Source organism: Coenobita brevimanus, chromosome 79 (genome assembly GCF_032717465.1).
Source record: "Coenobita brevimanus isolate Jiangsu-jjx chromosome 79, ASM3271746v2, whole genome shotgun sequence".
NCBI classification, from domain to species: domain Eukaryota; kingdom Metazoa; phylum Arthropoda; class Malacostraca; order Decapoda; family Coenobitidae; genus Coenobita; species Coenobita brevimanus.
This window is the reverse complement of record NC_137032.1, coordinates 7,275,479-7,294,034: the sequence shown is the minus strand read 5'-3', so window position 1 is coordinate 7,294,034 and position 18,556 is coordinate 7,275,479. Positions and strand designations below refer to the sequence as shown.

Here is an 18,556-nt window from a genome sequence, read left to right as displayed (position 1 = left end):
CCAGTTTAGAGCAGTTCCCCCGGGTATGTCTGGTGCTTTCCCTGGAGCTGTTCATTCCACTCCCATATACCCTGGAGTCTTGTCACCGGAGGCTCAGTTGCAGTTGGAGTTAAAAAAGATGGAGATGCAGCGTGCAAAAGAAGAGAGGGAGATGGAGATGCAGCGTGCAAGAGAGGAGATGGAGTTGCAGCGTGAAAAAATGCGATTTGAGCTGGAGAAGACTCGCTTGGAGGTGACTGCTAATAGACCAACTTCAGATACCCAAACCTCAGGCCGTGCAGAGGATAGGGAGAGTTGGTTCTCAAGGAGTCTAAAATTAGTGCCAGCATTTGATGAGTTGAAGGTGACAGAATGGTTTGTCAGGTTTGAGAAGAAGGCTAGGGAGTTTGAGTGGCCCAGGCAGCACTGGGTGGGGTTGGTATCTAATGTGCTGAAGGGGAAAGCCTTGGAAGTGTATAATAGGTTGAGCCCTGAGGATGTAGATGATTATGATGAATTTAAAACAGCCATCCTGAAGGCATATGAACTTAGACCAGAGGCTTATCGGTTGTTGTTCCGTGGTGCTCGGAAAAGGCCTGCTGACACCTATATGGCCTACACCAGGTATCTGGAGGAGAGGTTAGACGAGTGGTTGCTGAGTGAGAGCGCCACTTCGTATAACGAGGTGCGTGAACTGCTTTTGATGGAACATTTTACCAACATGGCTGACAAAGAAATTGGTGTTAAAATTAGGGAGAAGAGATTCAAGACCGTGAAGGAAGCAGCGACGTGGGCTGATGACCGGGTGTTTGCCTTGCGGAGTATGGGGGTCAAGTACGCTAATTTTCAGTATTCCAGGGAGAGGACTGTGAGTGGCCCTGCCTGGGATAAATCTCCCGTGAATCAGTCCAAGGGAAGTTCAGAGGAGAAAAAGAATTCAGGGAGAGAGCCCTGTATCCAGTTCGAAGCTAGTTTGTTACTTTTGCAGAGTGGGCACATCAAGCCTAACTGTCCTAAGTGGAAGGCCTCCCAAAATGCCAAACCAGTGGCACTAATTGTAGGTTCGAGTCAGGTGAACGAGAGGAGTTGGGAGAGTGGTAACGGTGAGGGAGAAGTCTGTGGAAAGCTGGAGTTCAGCCGGCTGTGCTCGCTGCCAGCTCAGGCTGAAAAGGTTACCCAACATGCTACGCCACCTCCGGATGAACTGCCTCAGAAATCGTCCCTAGACTGGTGTAAACCTTTTATATGTCACGGCACAGTGAAAATTCATGGGATCAGTTATCCAGTTACTGTGGCTCGTGATACCTGTGCACAACAGTCTGTGTGCAGAAACGTGACTGGAGGGCCTGTAAACTCAGGGAAGTATGTGCTGTGTAGAGGCATGAACTCAGATGAATACTATGATTATGTTCATGTGGAACTCGATTGCCCCATTGTTCAGGCTGCAGCTCAAGTAGCTGTTGCTGATGTAATGCCAGTAGAGGGGATTGATTTTCTGCTGGGGAACGACCTGGCTGGGGAGAAAGTATTTCCATCTCTTCCCCCACCAGTTGTTGTGGCAGAGAAGTGTTTTGACGCCCCAGAAATTGGTATTGAAGTTGATGCAGAAGTGGAAGCCATGTTTCCGGTCTGTGCAATTACAAGATCTATGGCACAGGTTGCAGCCCGGGAGGAAGAACTGGTGAAGTCACAGGTTCTTGGGGTCGACTGTGATGAGGCAGGGCCACCAATGGAGGAACCTAGTGAGCAGAGTGTTGCTGTGGTGGGTGAGGAGAGTGGGAATGCGTGCCCCACTTCCCACTCAGGACACTAGAGGTGGTGTTGAGTGTGTCTGTGTGGAGACTGAACCCAGCCCATCGACTGAATTAGGAGAATTTCAGGACGCTGGGGTCGACTGCGGGGATGCAGGACCACCGTCAAACTCGCCTGAGGAACAGAGTGTCACTGTTGAGGGTAGAGATGATGATGATGTCAGTGTGGAGTCTGACATTCCTCCCCCTGTCGAGTGTACTAGAGGTGACGCTGAGATTGATCGCCCTTCGCAATCCAGTGTCCCGACCAGTCCCTTATCTCAGTCCTCAGTAGAGCTGGCGGGTGTTGGGCCAGCAGAATTGAGGGTGAAGCAACAGGAGGATGTAACATTAAAGCCCTTGTTTGCTCGAGTAGGGGAGGAAGGAAGTGTGGAGTGTGGTAAGGAGGAGTTCCTGATTAAAGACAATGTTTTATATCGCCGATGGACGCCCACTGGCGCCACGGTGGATGGAGGAGTGGGTGAGTTAGTGCAGGTAGTGGTTCCTGTGCAGTATAGGGTGCCGTTAATACAGTTAGCACATGAGGGACCTTTAGCGGGTCACTTGGGAAACAGAAAGACAGTGCAGCGCTTAAGATATAATTTTTGGTGGCCAAGTATGCCGGGACAAGTTGCTGCGTACATCAAGAGCTGTCACACGTGTCAGATAGTGGGCAAGCCTAATCAAGTTCTTCCTGTGGCCCCTTTGATTCCCATTCCTGCAGTTGAACCTCCGTTTACCCGGGTAATCATTGATATCGTGGGCCCTTTACCTCCTACTTCTGCTGGAAACAAGTATTTGTTAACCATAATGGATGTTACAACGCGATACCCAGAGGCTATACCAATCAGAAGCATGCAGGCGAAGTCAGTAGTCAAGCAACTTATCCTGTTCTTTACTCATTTTGGCCTGCCCAAGGAGTTGCAGTCAGACCGTGGAGTGAATTTTACATCTAATTTGTTTAAGCAGACAATGACAGAGTTGGGCATCAAACACATTTTGTCCAGTGCCTACCATCCGCAGTCACAAGGTGCCCTGGAGAGGCATCATCAGATCTTAAAGATCATGCTGCGCAGCTTCTGCTATGATAGTGGAAAGGATTGGGACCTAGCGGTACCCTTTGTTATGTTTGCAGTGAGAGAGGTACCAACTGAGTCGTTAGGGTTTTCACCCAATGAGTTAGTGTTTGGGCACAGAGTTCGTGGTCCCTTGGATGTGGTGCGAGAGGCCTGGAGTAACAACAAATCTGGCAACCAGGAATCCCTGCTTGACTATGTCTGCAGCACTCGGGAGAGACTGCATTGCGCTTTAGAGCTTGCCCGTGACAATCTAATCGGGGCTCAAGCGAAAATGAAGGCTCATTACGATAAGAAGGTCAGACGTCGTGAGTTTAAGCAAGGAGATGAAGTTTTGGCACTGCTGCCCATGCAAGGAAAACCTCTGGCAGCTAGATTCAGTGGTCCTTATATTGTGAAGAAGAGAGTTGGGGAACTTGACTATCTAATTGTTACCCCAGATAGGCGGAAGAGTACTCAGTTGTGCCACATTAATCTGTTGAAGCCATACTACCGCCCAGTTGATTCTCATTGTGGGATGACTGCTGATGTCTCTCACCTGGGATGTGAAGGACGGGGAAGGGAGGACGTGGCATCAAGGGAACGTGCTGTGGAGGGAGCTGTTGGTGCCGGTGATGTGAGTAGTGGACCAGGGTTACAGCCACAGTCCCTGGAAGGTGACTTTGGAGTGGACGTTGAGGGAACCAGGGAGAGCGCTCCTGTAGTTTTGGTGGTTGGTAGTGAGTTGGAGGAGCAGGAGGAAGTGCTTAGTCGTGGTGAGATGTTACCAGCTGACCTATGGGAGGGCAATGGTTATGCAGCTCTGGTGGAGAAATTGCGACACCTTGAGCCAGTAAAGCGAGAAGAGCTGTGCAACAGATTATGGAAACATCCGAAAGTTTTTGGAGATTCACTGGGATTGACAACTTGGGCTACTCATGACATTGACGTTGGGGATAGTAAGCCTGTAAAATTAGCTCCTTACCGCATCAACCCTATCAGACAGAAAGCTCTCGATAATGAGATCAAGTATATGTTGGACCATGGATTGATCAAGAGGAGTTTCAGTGAGTGGAGTTCACCAGTTACCTTGCAGCCGAAGCCAGATGGGAAGGTTAGGTTGTGTGTGGACTTCCGGAAAGTTAATTCACTGTCTAAGACCGATGCTTATCCTTTACCTCGGGTCGATGACTCCGTGGACAAGATGGGTCTTGATTCGAAAATTTTGATCCAGGGCTCAAAATTTTCCCTTGGGGAAGGGCGTGTTACGTTGTCCGCCTTTCCGTTCCCACGGATGCAGGCGTTACAGCTGGGCTAGGGGGATTATGCAGTATGTATCCGCGTCATTCGCGGAGTTTATATTAGCGAGTGCTACAAATTCTTTTGTTTCTTTCGTTCCCGCCACTGAGGGCAATTTTATTTTATACCATGCTGAGTATGCATTTGATTATTTTGATTGTCTTATGTGAGCTACCAGTATATTTAATGATTTTGCTTGCATTAGAAGTACCAGTTTATTGTAGAGAGAGAGAGGGGCACGAATATAAGTTCTTATTAATTAATTTGATTATGCGTTCGCGCTTGGCCGTGCACGAGCCTTGATCAGAGGCAGTCTCTTCCCAGCTAGCTTCCGTATCGTGCGTGTGTGCACACTCTCTCCCCAGTCATTTTTTTCTGCCGAGCTGGCGTTTTCATTTAAGTTTATTTTTATTCTTTTGTTGCTGACTGAGGAAAGTAGTTATTTTATTTTGTTTTGTGACCTTGTTGTCTTTGGAGGGCCAGTCTGGCTCACCGTAGTTTCTCGCTGCCTTAATTAACGTTCCCCCAACACACGTACATACACACACACCCCTAACCCCTACACTGTTTAATCCCATCTCTTTGCACAAGGCTAGTGAGAACTATCGTGAGCCATTAACTGCGTTCCCCCTTGGACACGGGTTAAGTAGAAGTCGTCACCACCGGAAGTAAGTGGGAGGTGTTCCTGTATACTGTCTCGGGCGGTATTACTTCCGGTAGTGACGATAGTAGGCTAGATCTATAGGTAGGCTGTTCCGTTTTATTATCACAGTACAGAGTGTTGCGTTCTTAAGTAAGTACCTTTCCGTTGCGCAGTTTTTCTCTAGTTTGCGGAGTGTCAGTGCCGGGTCTGCGTTATTTTTGCAACGCAGTGGAGGCCGATCATCTAAGGCTGACTTGTTGTCTTTTTTGTAATAGCCCCGGCTGGCGCCACCGTAACAATATATATAATATATATATATATATATATATATATATATATATATATATATATATATATATATATTTTATCATACACCCTGGATGGGATAGCAGTTTCAATGTCTGTGCAATATGAAACAATTATGCGACTTCAAAACAACACAAAATTCCGAGGGAGAGGTGCCTGGATCTTTACTCGTGTAGAAATTTTTATTATCGTTCTCATATTGAGGTGGCTGAATCGGTAGAGAAGCGACCTGCATTCCTAATGGACCCAGGATCGAATCCCGGCTGAGATAGGGAACAGTTTAAGGATTTGAAAAAATCCTTAATAAACAAAAATGATGGACAGAGTCAAAGAATAGCATATGAATCGATTAGAGAACTGAGTGGTAATGCAGGTAAACGCAAGGAAATACCAGTTAGAGACAGGGAAGGAAATTTATTGACCAAAGATGGAGATATTAAAAATAGATGGAAAGAGCATTTTGAGACAGTTCTTAATAGACCAATACCACCAGAAGAGGATATACCGTCTGCTCAGGAATATTTAAATATAGAAACAGGAGAGTTGAGGCTTGCAGAAGTGGAGAAAGCAGTAAAACAGTTAAAGAATAATAAGGCACCAGGGGAGGATGGTTTATTTCCGGAAATGTTTAAAGTGGAGGGGGATAGATTAATAATGATCTTGACCAAGCTATTCAATAAGATAAGGGTGACGGAGTTACTACCATCAATTTGGAAGAATGGTGTAATTGTTAAAGTTCCGAAGAAGGGAGACCTGAGTGAATGTGGTAATTGGAGGGGGATCTCTTTGTCACCGATAGCTTTGAAAGTTTTCAGTAGAGTGTTGTTAAATAGGTTGGAGCCGGTGGTTGAGGGTATTCTGAGGGATGAACAGGCTGGTTTTAGAAAGGGACGTGGTTGCAATGATCAGATCTTTATAGTCAGGCATTTGATGCAGCAAGTTAATGAAATGAGAGTACCGTTAAGTCTTTGTTTTGTTGATTTTCAAAAGGTTTTTGATAGTGTTTCGAGAGAGACTATGGGGAAGATCATGAGACATTATGGAATACCAGAGGAGTTTGTGAGGGTCATTATGAACATGCATGAGGACACATTTTGTAAAGTGATGGTTGATGGTTGTCTGAGTGATTCGTTTGAAGTCAAGTCCGGAGTAATTCAAGATGGTGTTCTATCGCCTTTACTATTTATATTGGTAATTGATTACATTATGAAACGCGTTGGAACAGAAACCGGTGCAGGTATACTTTGGGGAGAGAACAGGAAACTTTTGGATTTAGATTATGCAGATGATATAGTTTTGATTTGTGATGGGCCAGAAGAGATGCAGAGAGTGTTGGACTGTTTGGTGAGTGAAGGTCGCAAGGTGGGTTTGGTTATTAATTGTGGAAAAACTGAAATAATCAATATGAATATGGAAAATGCGCAGGAATGTGTAATTGGAGGTATGGTTGTAAAGCAAGTTGATAGGTTTAAATATTTAGGTACTTATTTAGCCAAGGATGGTTCTTTGAACTTTGAATTCGAGGAAAGATTAAAGAAGGCTAATCAGGCAATGGGAATGCTTAAAAATATTTGGAATAATAACAATTTCTCTGTGCATACAAAAATCAAACTTTATAAGGTAATGATTAGAAGTATCTTAATTTATGGACACGAGTCTTGGTACAGCACAGTGACTATGGAAAATAAATTCTTGGTGTTTGAAAATAAAGCACTTAGAAGAATATTAGGAGTTAAGTGGTGGGAAAGGATACCAAATGGTAGAATCAGAGAAATAACGGGAGTGCAGCCGATCGATGAATATGTTAGATTCTCACGATGGAAGTGGCTAGGACATGTGTATAGGAGATAGGGAATAGTACGAGGTACACCAGAGTGGGTGGCACTTGGTAGGAGAGGTAGAGGAAGGCCTAAAGAGACGTGGGTGAGGACTATGAGACGGGAAGCTGGAGATGAGTGTTGGGGAGATCTTGAGGAGTTAGCACAAGATAGGATGTGGTGGTGTGAGTTCATTGAGGCCCTATGCATCCCCGAGGGTGCCACAGGAAATGATTGATTGATTTACCAGAAGACCCGTCATGTCGTGATAATACCCCCGCTAATACAAGTACACCAGTCTTGTATGAGACACCCGTAGCATGTGTTCACTGTGGAAGGTGGGTGTTAGCGCCGAAGTGGTGACATGTGGTGTACAGGAGAACCACTTGGACTTAGGATGAAGCCTTTATATATATATATATATATATATATATATATATATATATATATATATATATAATATATATATATAATATATATATATATATATATATATATATATATATATATATATATATATATATATATATCTACCTATCTATCTATCTATATATATATATATGAGGAGTAGACTGTAGCACCAGTCGAGCAGGGCAGTACTCCCGAGGTGGATGGAAAGCTGATGACAGGGAGTGCTGGAGCTCCCGTTTCATCAGCCCTCAGGACTAGTTCCTGACCATCCCCCTTTGCTGAACTTTTTCAGTGTCTCAGTTACACAGAGAGTAGGCCAGCATGCTCTCCAGTACAAATTTCTCTAACTATCTACACCAAACTACATGCACAGTACACACTACACTTCCTATTCAAAAGTCAAAAATTATGGCGTCTCATCACCAAGCCTCGGAGTCCCCAGGGGGGGGACCATAAATGCCCCACCATCCGCCCCTCTCCCGGTGATGACTCGCCGTGCCTAGAACCACTGTCTGACTCTCTTCTTCTTCATTTCTGCAACATTCGCGGCCTTTCCTCTAACTTTCGCTCTGTTGAGCACCACCTCTCCTCTAAACCTCACCTTCTTTTTCTAACTGAGACTCAGCTGTCTGAGGCAACTGACAGCAAACCCTTTTCTGTATCCTCCTACTTTCTCTATACTCATTTCAAAGCCAAAGGTGGCTGTTGTGTATATATACGCAACGACTTATCTTGCTCTTGTGCTCCTGAACTCGATTCTTCTGAAATCTCTAAACTCTGGCTTCGGCTTTCCTGTCATTCTCTAACTAAATATATCTGTGCTGTTTACTTATATCCTAATTCTACTATCAAAAATTCTTCGACTATTTTACTTCGACGATGGAACACATTCTATCCATTTCTCCTTTCTCTGAAATCTTCATTCTAGGAGATTTCAATGTTCACCACCACCTTTGGCTCTCCTCTCCTTTCACTGATCCATCTGGTGAACAAGCCTACATCTTTTCTATCCTTAATGACCTAGAGCAGCTTGTACAGTACCCTACCCGTATCCCTGACCGCCATGGAGAGAGCTCCAACATACTTGATCTCTTCCTCACAACTAATCCTTCTGCTTACTCTGTTAATCTTTTCTCTCCGTTGGGCTCCTCTGATCACAACCTTATTACCTTAACCTGTCCTATCACTCCGGTACAGCCTGTGGACCCTCCAGGGGAACGTCGTCTGTGGCATTTTGGAGCCGCGGACTGGGAGGCCCTCAGGCAGTACTTCTTTGATTTTCCCTGGAATGATTATTGCTTCCATGGCCGTCTGCAACAAGGAGAGGGCCTATAAAAAGTACCGGAGCCAACCCACCCCTGAATCACATCATCTTTACCTTTCTGCCCGGAATCGTGCTAAGTCTGTTCTTCGCTCTACTAAAAATGATTTCATCCATACCAAATGCTCTCAGCTCTCCAACTCGAATTCTTCCCGCTCCTTCTGGCACCTTGCCAAAAATCTTTCTAACAACTTTACCTCATCACCCTTCCCTCCTCTTTTCTACTCTGATGGTTCCGTAGCTATTTCTTCTACTGATAAAGCAGATCTCTTCACACAGACTTTCTCCTCCAATTCCACCTTAGATGATTCCGGTGCTGTTCCTCCATCAGTTCCCCCCTCTGACTTCCTCATGGCTGACATTAAAATTTCTTCAGCTGATGTATTTTCTGCCATCACTGGCCTCAGTACTAACAAGGCATATGGGCCTGATGGGGTCCCTCCTGTTGTTCTCAAGAACTGTGCTTCTGTGCCTACACCCTGCCTAGGCAAACTCTTTCGCCTTTGTCTGTCAACTTGTACCTTTCCTTCTTGCTGGAAGTTTGCTTTCATTCAGCCAGTCCCAAAGAAGGGTGACCACTCCCAACCCTACAACTATCGTCAAATTGCTTTAACGTCCTGTATTTCAAAAGTTTTCAAGTCAATTCTCAATAGAAAAATTTTAAGGCATCTTTCCTATCACAACCTTCTTTCCGATCGTCAGTACGGGTTCCGTCAGGGACGCTCCACTGGCGATCTTCTCACCTACCTTTCAAACTCCTGGTCATCCTCCTTTCGGGACTTTGGCGAAAGCTTTGCCATTGCACTTGACATCTCAAAGGCTTTCGATCGAGTCTGGCATAAATCTTTAATTTCCAAACTGCCCTTCTACGGTTTCTATCCTTCTATCTGTGCCTTCATCGCTTGCTTCCTTTCTGGTCGTTCTATAGCCGCTGTTGTAGACGGCCATCGTTCTTCTCCTAGATCTGTCAGCAGTGGTGTTCCTCAGGGCTCTGTCCTATCACCAACTCTCTTCCTTTTATTCATCAATGTTCTTCTAAGCTGTACATCTTACCCTATCCACTCATACGCTAATGACTCCATCCTTCACCTTTCCATTCGGTTCCCGCAATGCCCATCTCAACAGTTACTTCAACAAACAAGGGATGAGGCTATGGCACACCTAATGTCTGACTTGGCTCGTATCTCTGACTACGGTAAAAATAATCTGGTTGTTTTTAATGCATCTAAGACTCAGTTCTTACACCTATCAACCCGACAAAATCTTCCACAGGTATACCCACTAATGTTTAATAATATTCAGCTTAATCCTGCATCATCCTTGAACATGTTTGGGGTTTCATTTACTCGGGACTTATCTTGGAAAGATCATATTACATCTCTTGTAAAATCTGCTTCCAAGAGATTAGGTGTTGTAAGCCGACTCCGCTCTTTCTTTACCCCTGCACAATTGTTGACTCTATACAGGGGTTTTATCTGCCCCTGTGTGGAGTACAACTCTCATGTGTGGGGAAGCTCCCCACATACAGCTCTTCTCAATAGGGTGGAGTCAAAGGCTTTTCGTCTCATTAACTCTCCTCCTCTTACTGACTCCCTTCAACCTCTGTCTCTTCGCCGCACTGTTGCATCTTTATCTCTTTTCTATCGCTACTTTAATGGTCACTGCTCCTCTGAACTGTCTGCTTGCATTCCTCCACCTCTACGACGGGCGCGTAGCACCTGTCTGGCAGCAAACTCTCATCCCTTTTCTGTCCAGCTCTCTAATGCAAGAGTTAACCGTTACTCCCAGTCTTTCATTTATGCAACAGGTCAACTCTGGAACTGTCTCCCTCTGTCTGTATTTCCTGCTGCCTATGATCTCCAGTCTTTCAAACGCAGTGTGTCCAGGCATCTCAAAATGATCGGATCTTGAATTTGGCTCTCTATTGTATTTTGTTTTTCTCTTGGAGGGAACTGTTACTGCGGGCTCATGGCCTTTGGTTCCTTCTTCCTCGCATTATAAAAAAAAAAAAAAGGACAGGCCGATGATTAAGGTCCCCTCCTCACTCAGCAGGAACATACCTTTGTGAATCTTGCGATGTCAGACTTAAAAAGAAATCGTATTTTTAAATATTATCATGTACATCAAATAGTAACTTAAGATTGCTTCCATCACTGCATATTTAGACCCAAAACCCATCTCGAAAAAACACAACGTCTGCTGGACCTCTTTATGTAACATAACTGTTTTAGTTCCCCTCCACAACCCCCCCCCCCTTTTTAAAACGTATTTATTGTGTATATGGTTGTTTCACTTACGCTGTTTTGTGAAAGGTTGTTTTAGTGTTCTTTTTTTTACTATTTTTCATATTCCGTTTTCGGTCAATGATGATGACATTTTCAATGTCGAAAAGTCTGGATAATAAATATTCGTTTCTACGCTCGTTGTCGTCTTCCTACTCATGTTCCTGTTAAGAATATGTAAAAACTTTTGACAACACAAGACTTTAAAATTACTAGGCGATAGTCACAGGCCTGGGGTAGGTCACCCTTCCTTGGGATTGGCTGAACGAGAGCATACCTCCAGTAAGTAAGAAAGGTACAAGTTTGCAGACAAGGGTGAAAGATTTTACAAAAGCAGGTTGTTGTCATCAGGAAGGGCTATACCCCTAACAGTACGAATGTTTAGGTGTGAGAAAACTGCAAGTATTCGGTCTTCATTCCAATGCAGCCAAGGAAAGGAATAGGGTGCTTCTCAAACTGCTTTAGGTCATTAGGGTTAGAAAATGTGTTGGCTTGTTCAACATGTGGAACAGTGATAGAAGTGTGTCAAAGGCCTTGGTGAATGATGAAATCGCCTAACGTGGAAATTTCAGAGACGACAAAAAAAGAAAGAATATTTAACACTTCAGAAGACAAACAATATATTTTTTTTTAATAGCATTAGCTGATAAGTAAACATGAAATCATAATTAACTTACGCAGGTTGTGTTGCACAAATGGAATCTTGTTAGGAAATTTACTCGATCTCTAGTTTTCGTGTCATCAGCAAGTTTCTCTTCTATATAAAACAACATTTATATATCATTGATATAAAAGGAGAAAAGAATTTGTTCCAGAAATGAACCTTGAGTAACTCTTCGAGTTAGTTTTAGCCAATCTGCTGATTCGCCATTCATTACTACCTGTCTTTTTTTATTAGTTGACCAATCACTGATAAATGATCATAGTTTGTCTGAAATACATTGGGCATTTAATTACCATTAGTATTTAGTTCATTAGTAGGCGCTCTCTGAACACGTAGACATATGACGTACCATGCTATTTTTCATTCCAATGATTGTACATATATATATATATATATATATATATATATATATATATATATATATATATATATATAATCAGCAGATTTTTAAGGCACGTTCTACTAAATGCCAGGTTAAGATGTAAGTCAATATTTCATTAATTATGAGACTGATTTTCACTCCCAACCTCCTACACACCCTCGCAACTGCACTAAATTGGCAGCATAAAACTAGCTAACAGTTATAATTATGTTCATAGCCATAGTAATTTTAGAACAGTATGAAACAAGTAACGTGAAGGACATCTGTAAGGACAAATATTACAAATTAATGTGTTCAGATGGTTAGGCCCGTGTTTTTCTGGCATGAATCCTGGAACTTGAATGTGTTTAAATGAGTGTGGTCTACATCACTGTGTATGTTGTTGATAAGCTCTTTTGTGCTTTCACATTCCCTGTTTTCTATACCCTGCCCCATCTTATAATGTGGGAATAATAGGCCAACAAAAGGATGATGATGATGATGATGATGATGATGCATGCTTTGTCTATATGTCACCAGAAAGCTATAGATGAACACAAGGCCACGCTAGACCCAGACAACCCAAGGGACTTTATCGACATTTACCTCAACGAAATCAACAAACAAGACAAAAATCCTGACACTACGTTCAGTGGTATGTCAACCTAATTTAGACAATAGGTAGAGGATAATGTATTTGAATGCATAAATAGTCAGGCTACTGCCTATATCATCATTATGGCAAAGCATATTATTGTCATTGTTATCATTATAAATAAGAAGGAGAATAAGAATGAACGTTGATTAGTTCTTCCAAACTGAATCACTTCACGTACTTTTCCAGGCTCCACAGCTAGCAAGCTCCCTGCACTTCTGAGGGAGTAATATGAGACTGGTTCTTTCCACTTTACTTGCTGTAAATATTGTATTGTTCAGATGATCAGCTGCTGGCAGTATGTGTGGATGTGTTCAGTGCGGGAGTGGAGACGAGTTCATCTACAGTGTCCTTCGCACTACTCATGGTCATCCTTCACCCACACGTAGCAGAGACCATATACAAGGAACTGGATGAGGTGGTGGGACGCAACCGCTTACCATCCTTAGACGACAAACATAAGTGAGTTCATACCAGACCTTCTGCTGATTATCCACTATGGATGGAGGAATGAAGCTATTATCCTACCTGTGGACACAGGCAGGACTGTTTTCATTAAACACATTTTTAGAGCGATGAACTAACTACATCAAATTTCGCTGGCAAATAAATATTTATGTAAAATTAAAATAACTATGTGAAGATTAAAGACCTGTGAACTACCAGTAATATTCCTATACTTTAATGTAGTTAATTTTATTACAGAGGAAGCCTGCCCCCCCCCCCAACAAAAAAAATAAATAAATAAATGTTATCGATTGCTCATCTTATCTTTTTAACTGTAATAAGGATATTGTTAAGTTCATTACAAGCCTTTCTGGGCACACAACAGGAGCATAAAAAGCATGGCAGGAGAAGTTCCAGGAAATAAATGATCCTGACTGAGGTCAGGTCGTTGATGATTCCAGTCAGAATATACAGTCTGACAGAAACCAGTAAGGCACCACATTCGGCGACTGCACTGGCTGCTCCGCTCGAAGGCAATGTCAGTCCATTGCCCATATCCTCTCTTAACTCTATTAACTCGCAGTTCGTTTTATTACCGCCACCAAGGAGGTTATCTTTTATCCCTCGTTGGTTTCTTTGTGTATTTGTTTGTCTGTCTGTTAGCAGGATTACTCAAAAAGTTATGAATGGATTTTGATGAAATTTTGTGGAAGGGTGGGACATAGTCCAAGGAATGATTAAATTTTTGGCCGGATCCGGATCCTCACAATATCTCCAAGAGTTCTCAATGAATTTCAATGAAATTTCCTTGAAAGGTACGTCTTGGACCAAAAAAGAATTGATTATATTTGGGAGCGGATCCGGATCCAATATCCATGAATCCAGATCCGGAATTACTAAAAAAAATTTGAATGGATTATGATGAAGTCTTGTGGAAGGGTGGGGCATGGCCCATGGATCAAATGATCTAATTTGAGGGCAGATCCGGATCTGGAGTATCCCACACAATATCTCAAAAAGTTCTACATGAATTTCAATAAAATTTCGTGGAAAGGTGGGTCATGGACCAAGAAAGAATTGATAAAATTTTGAGATGGATCCGGATCTTACATCCACGGATCCGAATCCGGATCCTTCTTAATGGCAATGGCATTGGTGGAGGTATGCGTTCTCTAAGCGCTTTCTAGTTACTCATTGTAATGTACACCACAACACATTATTTACCCATGCACTTGACCCTCAGGACAGAGAGTAGACTACCTGTAGTTTTAATTCTTCCCGATCTGAAAAGTAGATGTAAATCTGAACTAGTCTTGGCCTTGTGGTAACAAGCACTGTTCAGGAAGGGGAGGGAGCATATTGCTTTACAGAATGTTTTTTTGAATCAGCTGTAGTGGTCTGGTGAAGCTCCAGCCAGTTGCACAGGTGCCATGATTCCACATCATGGAATGAAGGGTGTATTCGTATTATATGAACCCAGGAGGACTGCTATGGACTGGAGTATATTGTTGTTCACATGTACAGTAGTAAACCTAGTGGAGTACAGGAAACCGGCCACCTTGACTGGACACTTATGGTTTATGTTGAAGGATTGCCTGTGTTAAGCCATGTTGTTATTACTCTAAATGAGGAAAACAAACTTGAGAGAAGTCCAAGATGCCACCTAAAACGATTCTACCATGAGAAATTCATGAATAATAAGTGTACTCATCACTATGCAGTAGCACTGCTGAAATGGTTTAAGATGTCCAGTGCTGTTGATAACATTGTTGAACAATGGGATACAGTCAAATGTGTTATAATGGGACAATGAATGTAAAGGAGAGTCCCAGAGACCAAGGATGGGATACGTGCCACCAGGGACACTGAGTACGGTTGATTATAGTCATATTGCCAGACTGTCTGGAAATTGTGTGCAGCAGACTTCTGTCTCGCTGAGCAAGTTTTTTGTTGAAAAAGGACAACGAAATGTATGTCTGTGAAATCAGTGAGGGAAATTACCTCTGACATACTTATTAAGGAAGAAACTCCGTTCCAGTCCCATCTCCTACGTTAATTATGTTTGGAAAGAAAATATGGGTGATGTCACGGGCAAGTAACTGCACTGCTCATTGGTCACGGAATTTGAACAGCTGTATATGGTGTAGCCCTCTAGCTGACAGCCTGCATTGGCTGGTGTGCACCCGTTAGCTGTTGTACCTACAATCTGTTATTCCATGTCGCTTCTAGGTAAAAGCAGAAAGGCACTGTAAAATTTTAAATTGGGAGGGCTGTCGGTTCTTCTGGCATCCGCATACAATAGATCAAAACTATGGGCCAGGCAATTACTTGAGGATTTCACGCATTCATGAAGCTGTTTTGCTGACTGGTATCACTCCTGACTGGACTGGGAGTTTAGTCTTTCCCGTTTGAAAGGGAATACGAGACATATGTAACTGCAGAAGCTACCATGGTTTACCAGTGTTTTGTGTGCCAGGCAAGTTTCTAACACTGGTGTTTTGGATGATATCCCACAGCCATTTGCTAAAGTTACAAGACCTGAGCACTCCAAATTCTTCACACTCAAGAAGCCTACAGTTGATCAGACCTTAGCACTTCAAGTTCTTGTGGAACGCCGACTTCAGTTTCAGGAGGGACTGCTGGCCTCCATGTCAACGTCAATAAGGAATTTGAGTCACAAACCATGAGGCATTGTCGGAACTCCTGCAACTCTGTGGGGTCACATTAGGGATTATCTACCTCATCCCTCTAACTATCGCCCAATTGCTTTAACATCCTATGTTTCAAAAGTTTCTGAGTCTATTCTTAAAAAAAAAAAAATAATAAAGCACCATTCCTATCCCAATCTTCAGTCTGGGTTCCACCAGGGAAACTTCACTGGCTATCTTCTCACCTACCTTTCAGATTCTTGGTCATCCTCCTTACAGGACTTTGGCGAAAGCTTGCCAGTCCACTTGACATCTCAAAGGCTTTCGATCGAGTCTGGCAATAATCTTTTAATTTCCAAACTGCCCTCTTCCAGTTTCTATCCAACTGTCTGTAACTTCATCTCTAACTTTCTTTCTGGTCGTTCTATGGTTGCTGTTGTAGACGGCCACCATTCTTCTCCGAGAGCTATCAATAGTGGTGTTCCTTAGGGCTCTGTCCTATCACCATCTCTCTTCCTTTTATTCATCAATGATCCTCTAAGCTGTACATCTAGCCCTGTTCACACATATACTGATGACTCCAGCCATCACCCTTCCATTCGCTTCTTGCAGCGTCCATCTCAGCAGTTACTTCAACAAACAAGGGATGAGGCTATGGCACACCTTATGTCTGACTTGGCTTATATCTCTGAATGTGGTAAAAGTAATTTTGTTGTTTTTAATGCATCAGAACTCAGTCCTTATATCTATCAACCCAACGAAATCTTCCGCAGGAGTACCCTCTAAATTTGAACAATATCCGGCTAAACCCTCCATCACCTTTCAACATCCTTGGAAAGATCACATTATCTTTCTTCTATAATCTGCTTCCAAGAGATTAAGTGTGATAAGCCCCCTTGTGCCGTCTTTTCCCCTGCACAGCTGTTGACTTTAAACACAGATTTTATTCGCCTCTGTGCAGAATACAACTCTCATGTGTGGGGAGGCTCGTCACGTACAGCTGTTATCAACAAGGTGGAGTCAAAGGCTTTTCATCTCATTCACTCTCCTCCTCTTACTGGCTTCCTTCAACCTCTGTCTCTTCACCTCACTGTTGCATCTTTACCTTTTTCTATCGCCACTTCAATGGCCATTGCTCCTCTGAACTGTCTGCTTATATCCCTCCACCACTACGGCAGGCACGTAGCACCTGTCTAGCAACAAACTCTTATCCATTTTCTGTCCAACACTCTAATGCAGAAGTTAACTGTTACTCCCAGTCCTTTATGTATGCAACTGTTCATCTCTAGAACTGTCACCCTCTGTCTGTATTTATTACTGCTTATGACCCTCCGTCTTTCAAATGCCGCAATATATATATATATATATATATATATATATATATATATATATATATATATATATATATATATATATATATATATATATATATATATATATATATATATATATATATATATATATATATATATATATATATATATATATATATATATATATATATATATATATATATATATATATATATATATATATATATATATATATATATATATATATATATATATATATATATATATATATATATATATATACATATATATATATATATATATATATATATATATATATATATATATATATATATATATATATATATATATATATATACATATATATATATATACATATATATATATATATATATATATATATATATATATATATATATATATATATATATATATATATATATATATATATATATATATATATATATATATATATATATATATATATATATATATATATATATATATATATATATATATATATATATATATATATATATATATATATATATACATATATATATATATATATATATATATATATATATATATATATATATATATATATATATATATATATATATATATATATATATATATATACATATATACACATATATATATATATATACTGAGAGAGTTGCCTATATATATATATATAGCATCCAGATTGTTTCCATATACATATATATATATATATAGACATATATTGTGACTTTGCCTCCTCATTTCTCTGGTAATGGGAAGGGCTCTGGGTCGGCCACTGCGGAGTATCAATTGGAATACTGAATTTGCTGATGGTGCAGTTAGCTTGGTGGACTTGCTGGAGACATATATAATATGCATAGTCAATATATATATATATAAAATAATTCAATGGGACTAAAAGGCTCTTGGAGATATAGACCAATATATGCGCATTTATATATATATATATATATGCGATGAGGACATAGCTCAGAGGTCTTGGAGAGATTCACTTGTGCTAACAGTGAGATAAAACCTATAATACATGCGTATATATATATATATATATATATCATGGTGTTATGGGCTCGGCCAACTCAAGTAGCTGGTGTTGTCGTTGTTTGCATAGGAAGACAACGATTCACATCTCCAGGGCACAGTACTACTGGTCTTACAGTGTGGCTGTTGCACTGCAACATTAAGCAGTACTTTGGAACAGCTTCTTGATGTCTTTGGCACAAAGTACCTTAGCAGGATCATGAACGACTCTGGTTTGACCGAGTGCATGATGAGTCATTACGCTGTAGACGTAGTCAACTCCTATTACCTGCATACATACATAAACTCCAACTCTGGCTATATGGGCATATGGCATGTCTCCTGGAGGGGGATCCTGATTGGAGGGTGGAATTTGAAAGAGACAACCCTCATAGGAGAAGACCAAGAGAAACATCACACAACTCATGGCTAAAGCAAGTTGACCATAATTGTCGGAAGATGACGGACGGGAAGGGTCACTACCAGTAGGCTTTCACGCGGGGGGGGGGGACTCTTGTGGC

General features: G+C 41.7%; 1 protein-coding gene across 1 annotated transcript in view; it reads left to right on the top strand.

Moving 5' to 3' along the window:
- Window positions 1–18,556, top strand: part of LOC145408995 (methyl farnesoate epoxidase-like) — a 94,455-nt gene that overhangs the window by 18,002 nt on the left and 57,897 nt on the right. Inside the window, exons 7-8 of the mRNA XM_080279566.1 lie at window positions 12,469–12,583; window positions 12,865–13,045. Of these exons, the coding sequence (XP_080135692.1) occupies window positions 12,469–12,583; window positions 12,865–13,045 (296 nt within the window). The remainder of the gene's footprint in view (window positions 1–12,468; window positions 12,584–12,864; window positions 13,046–18,556) is intronic.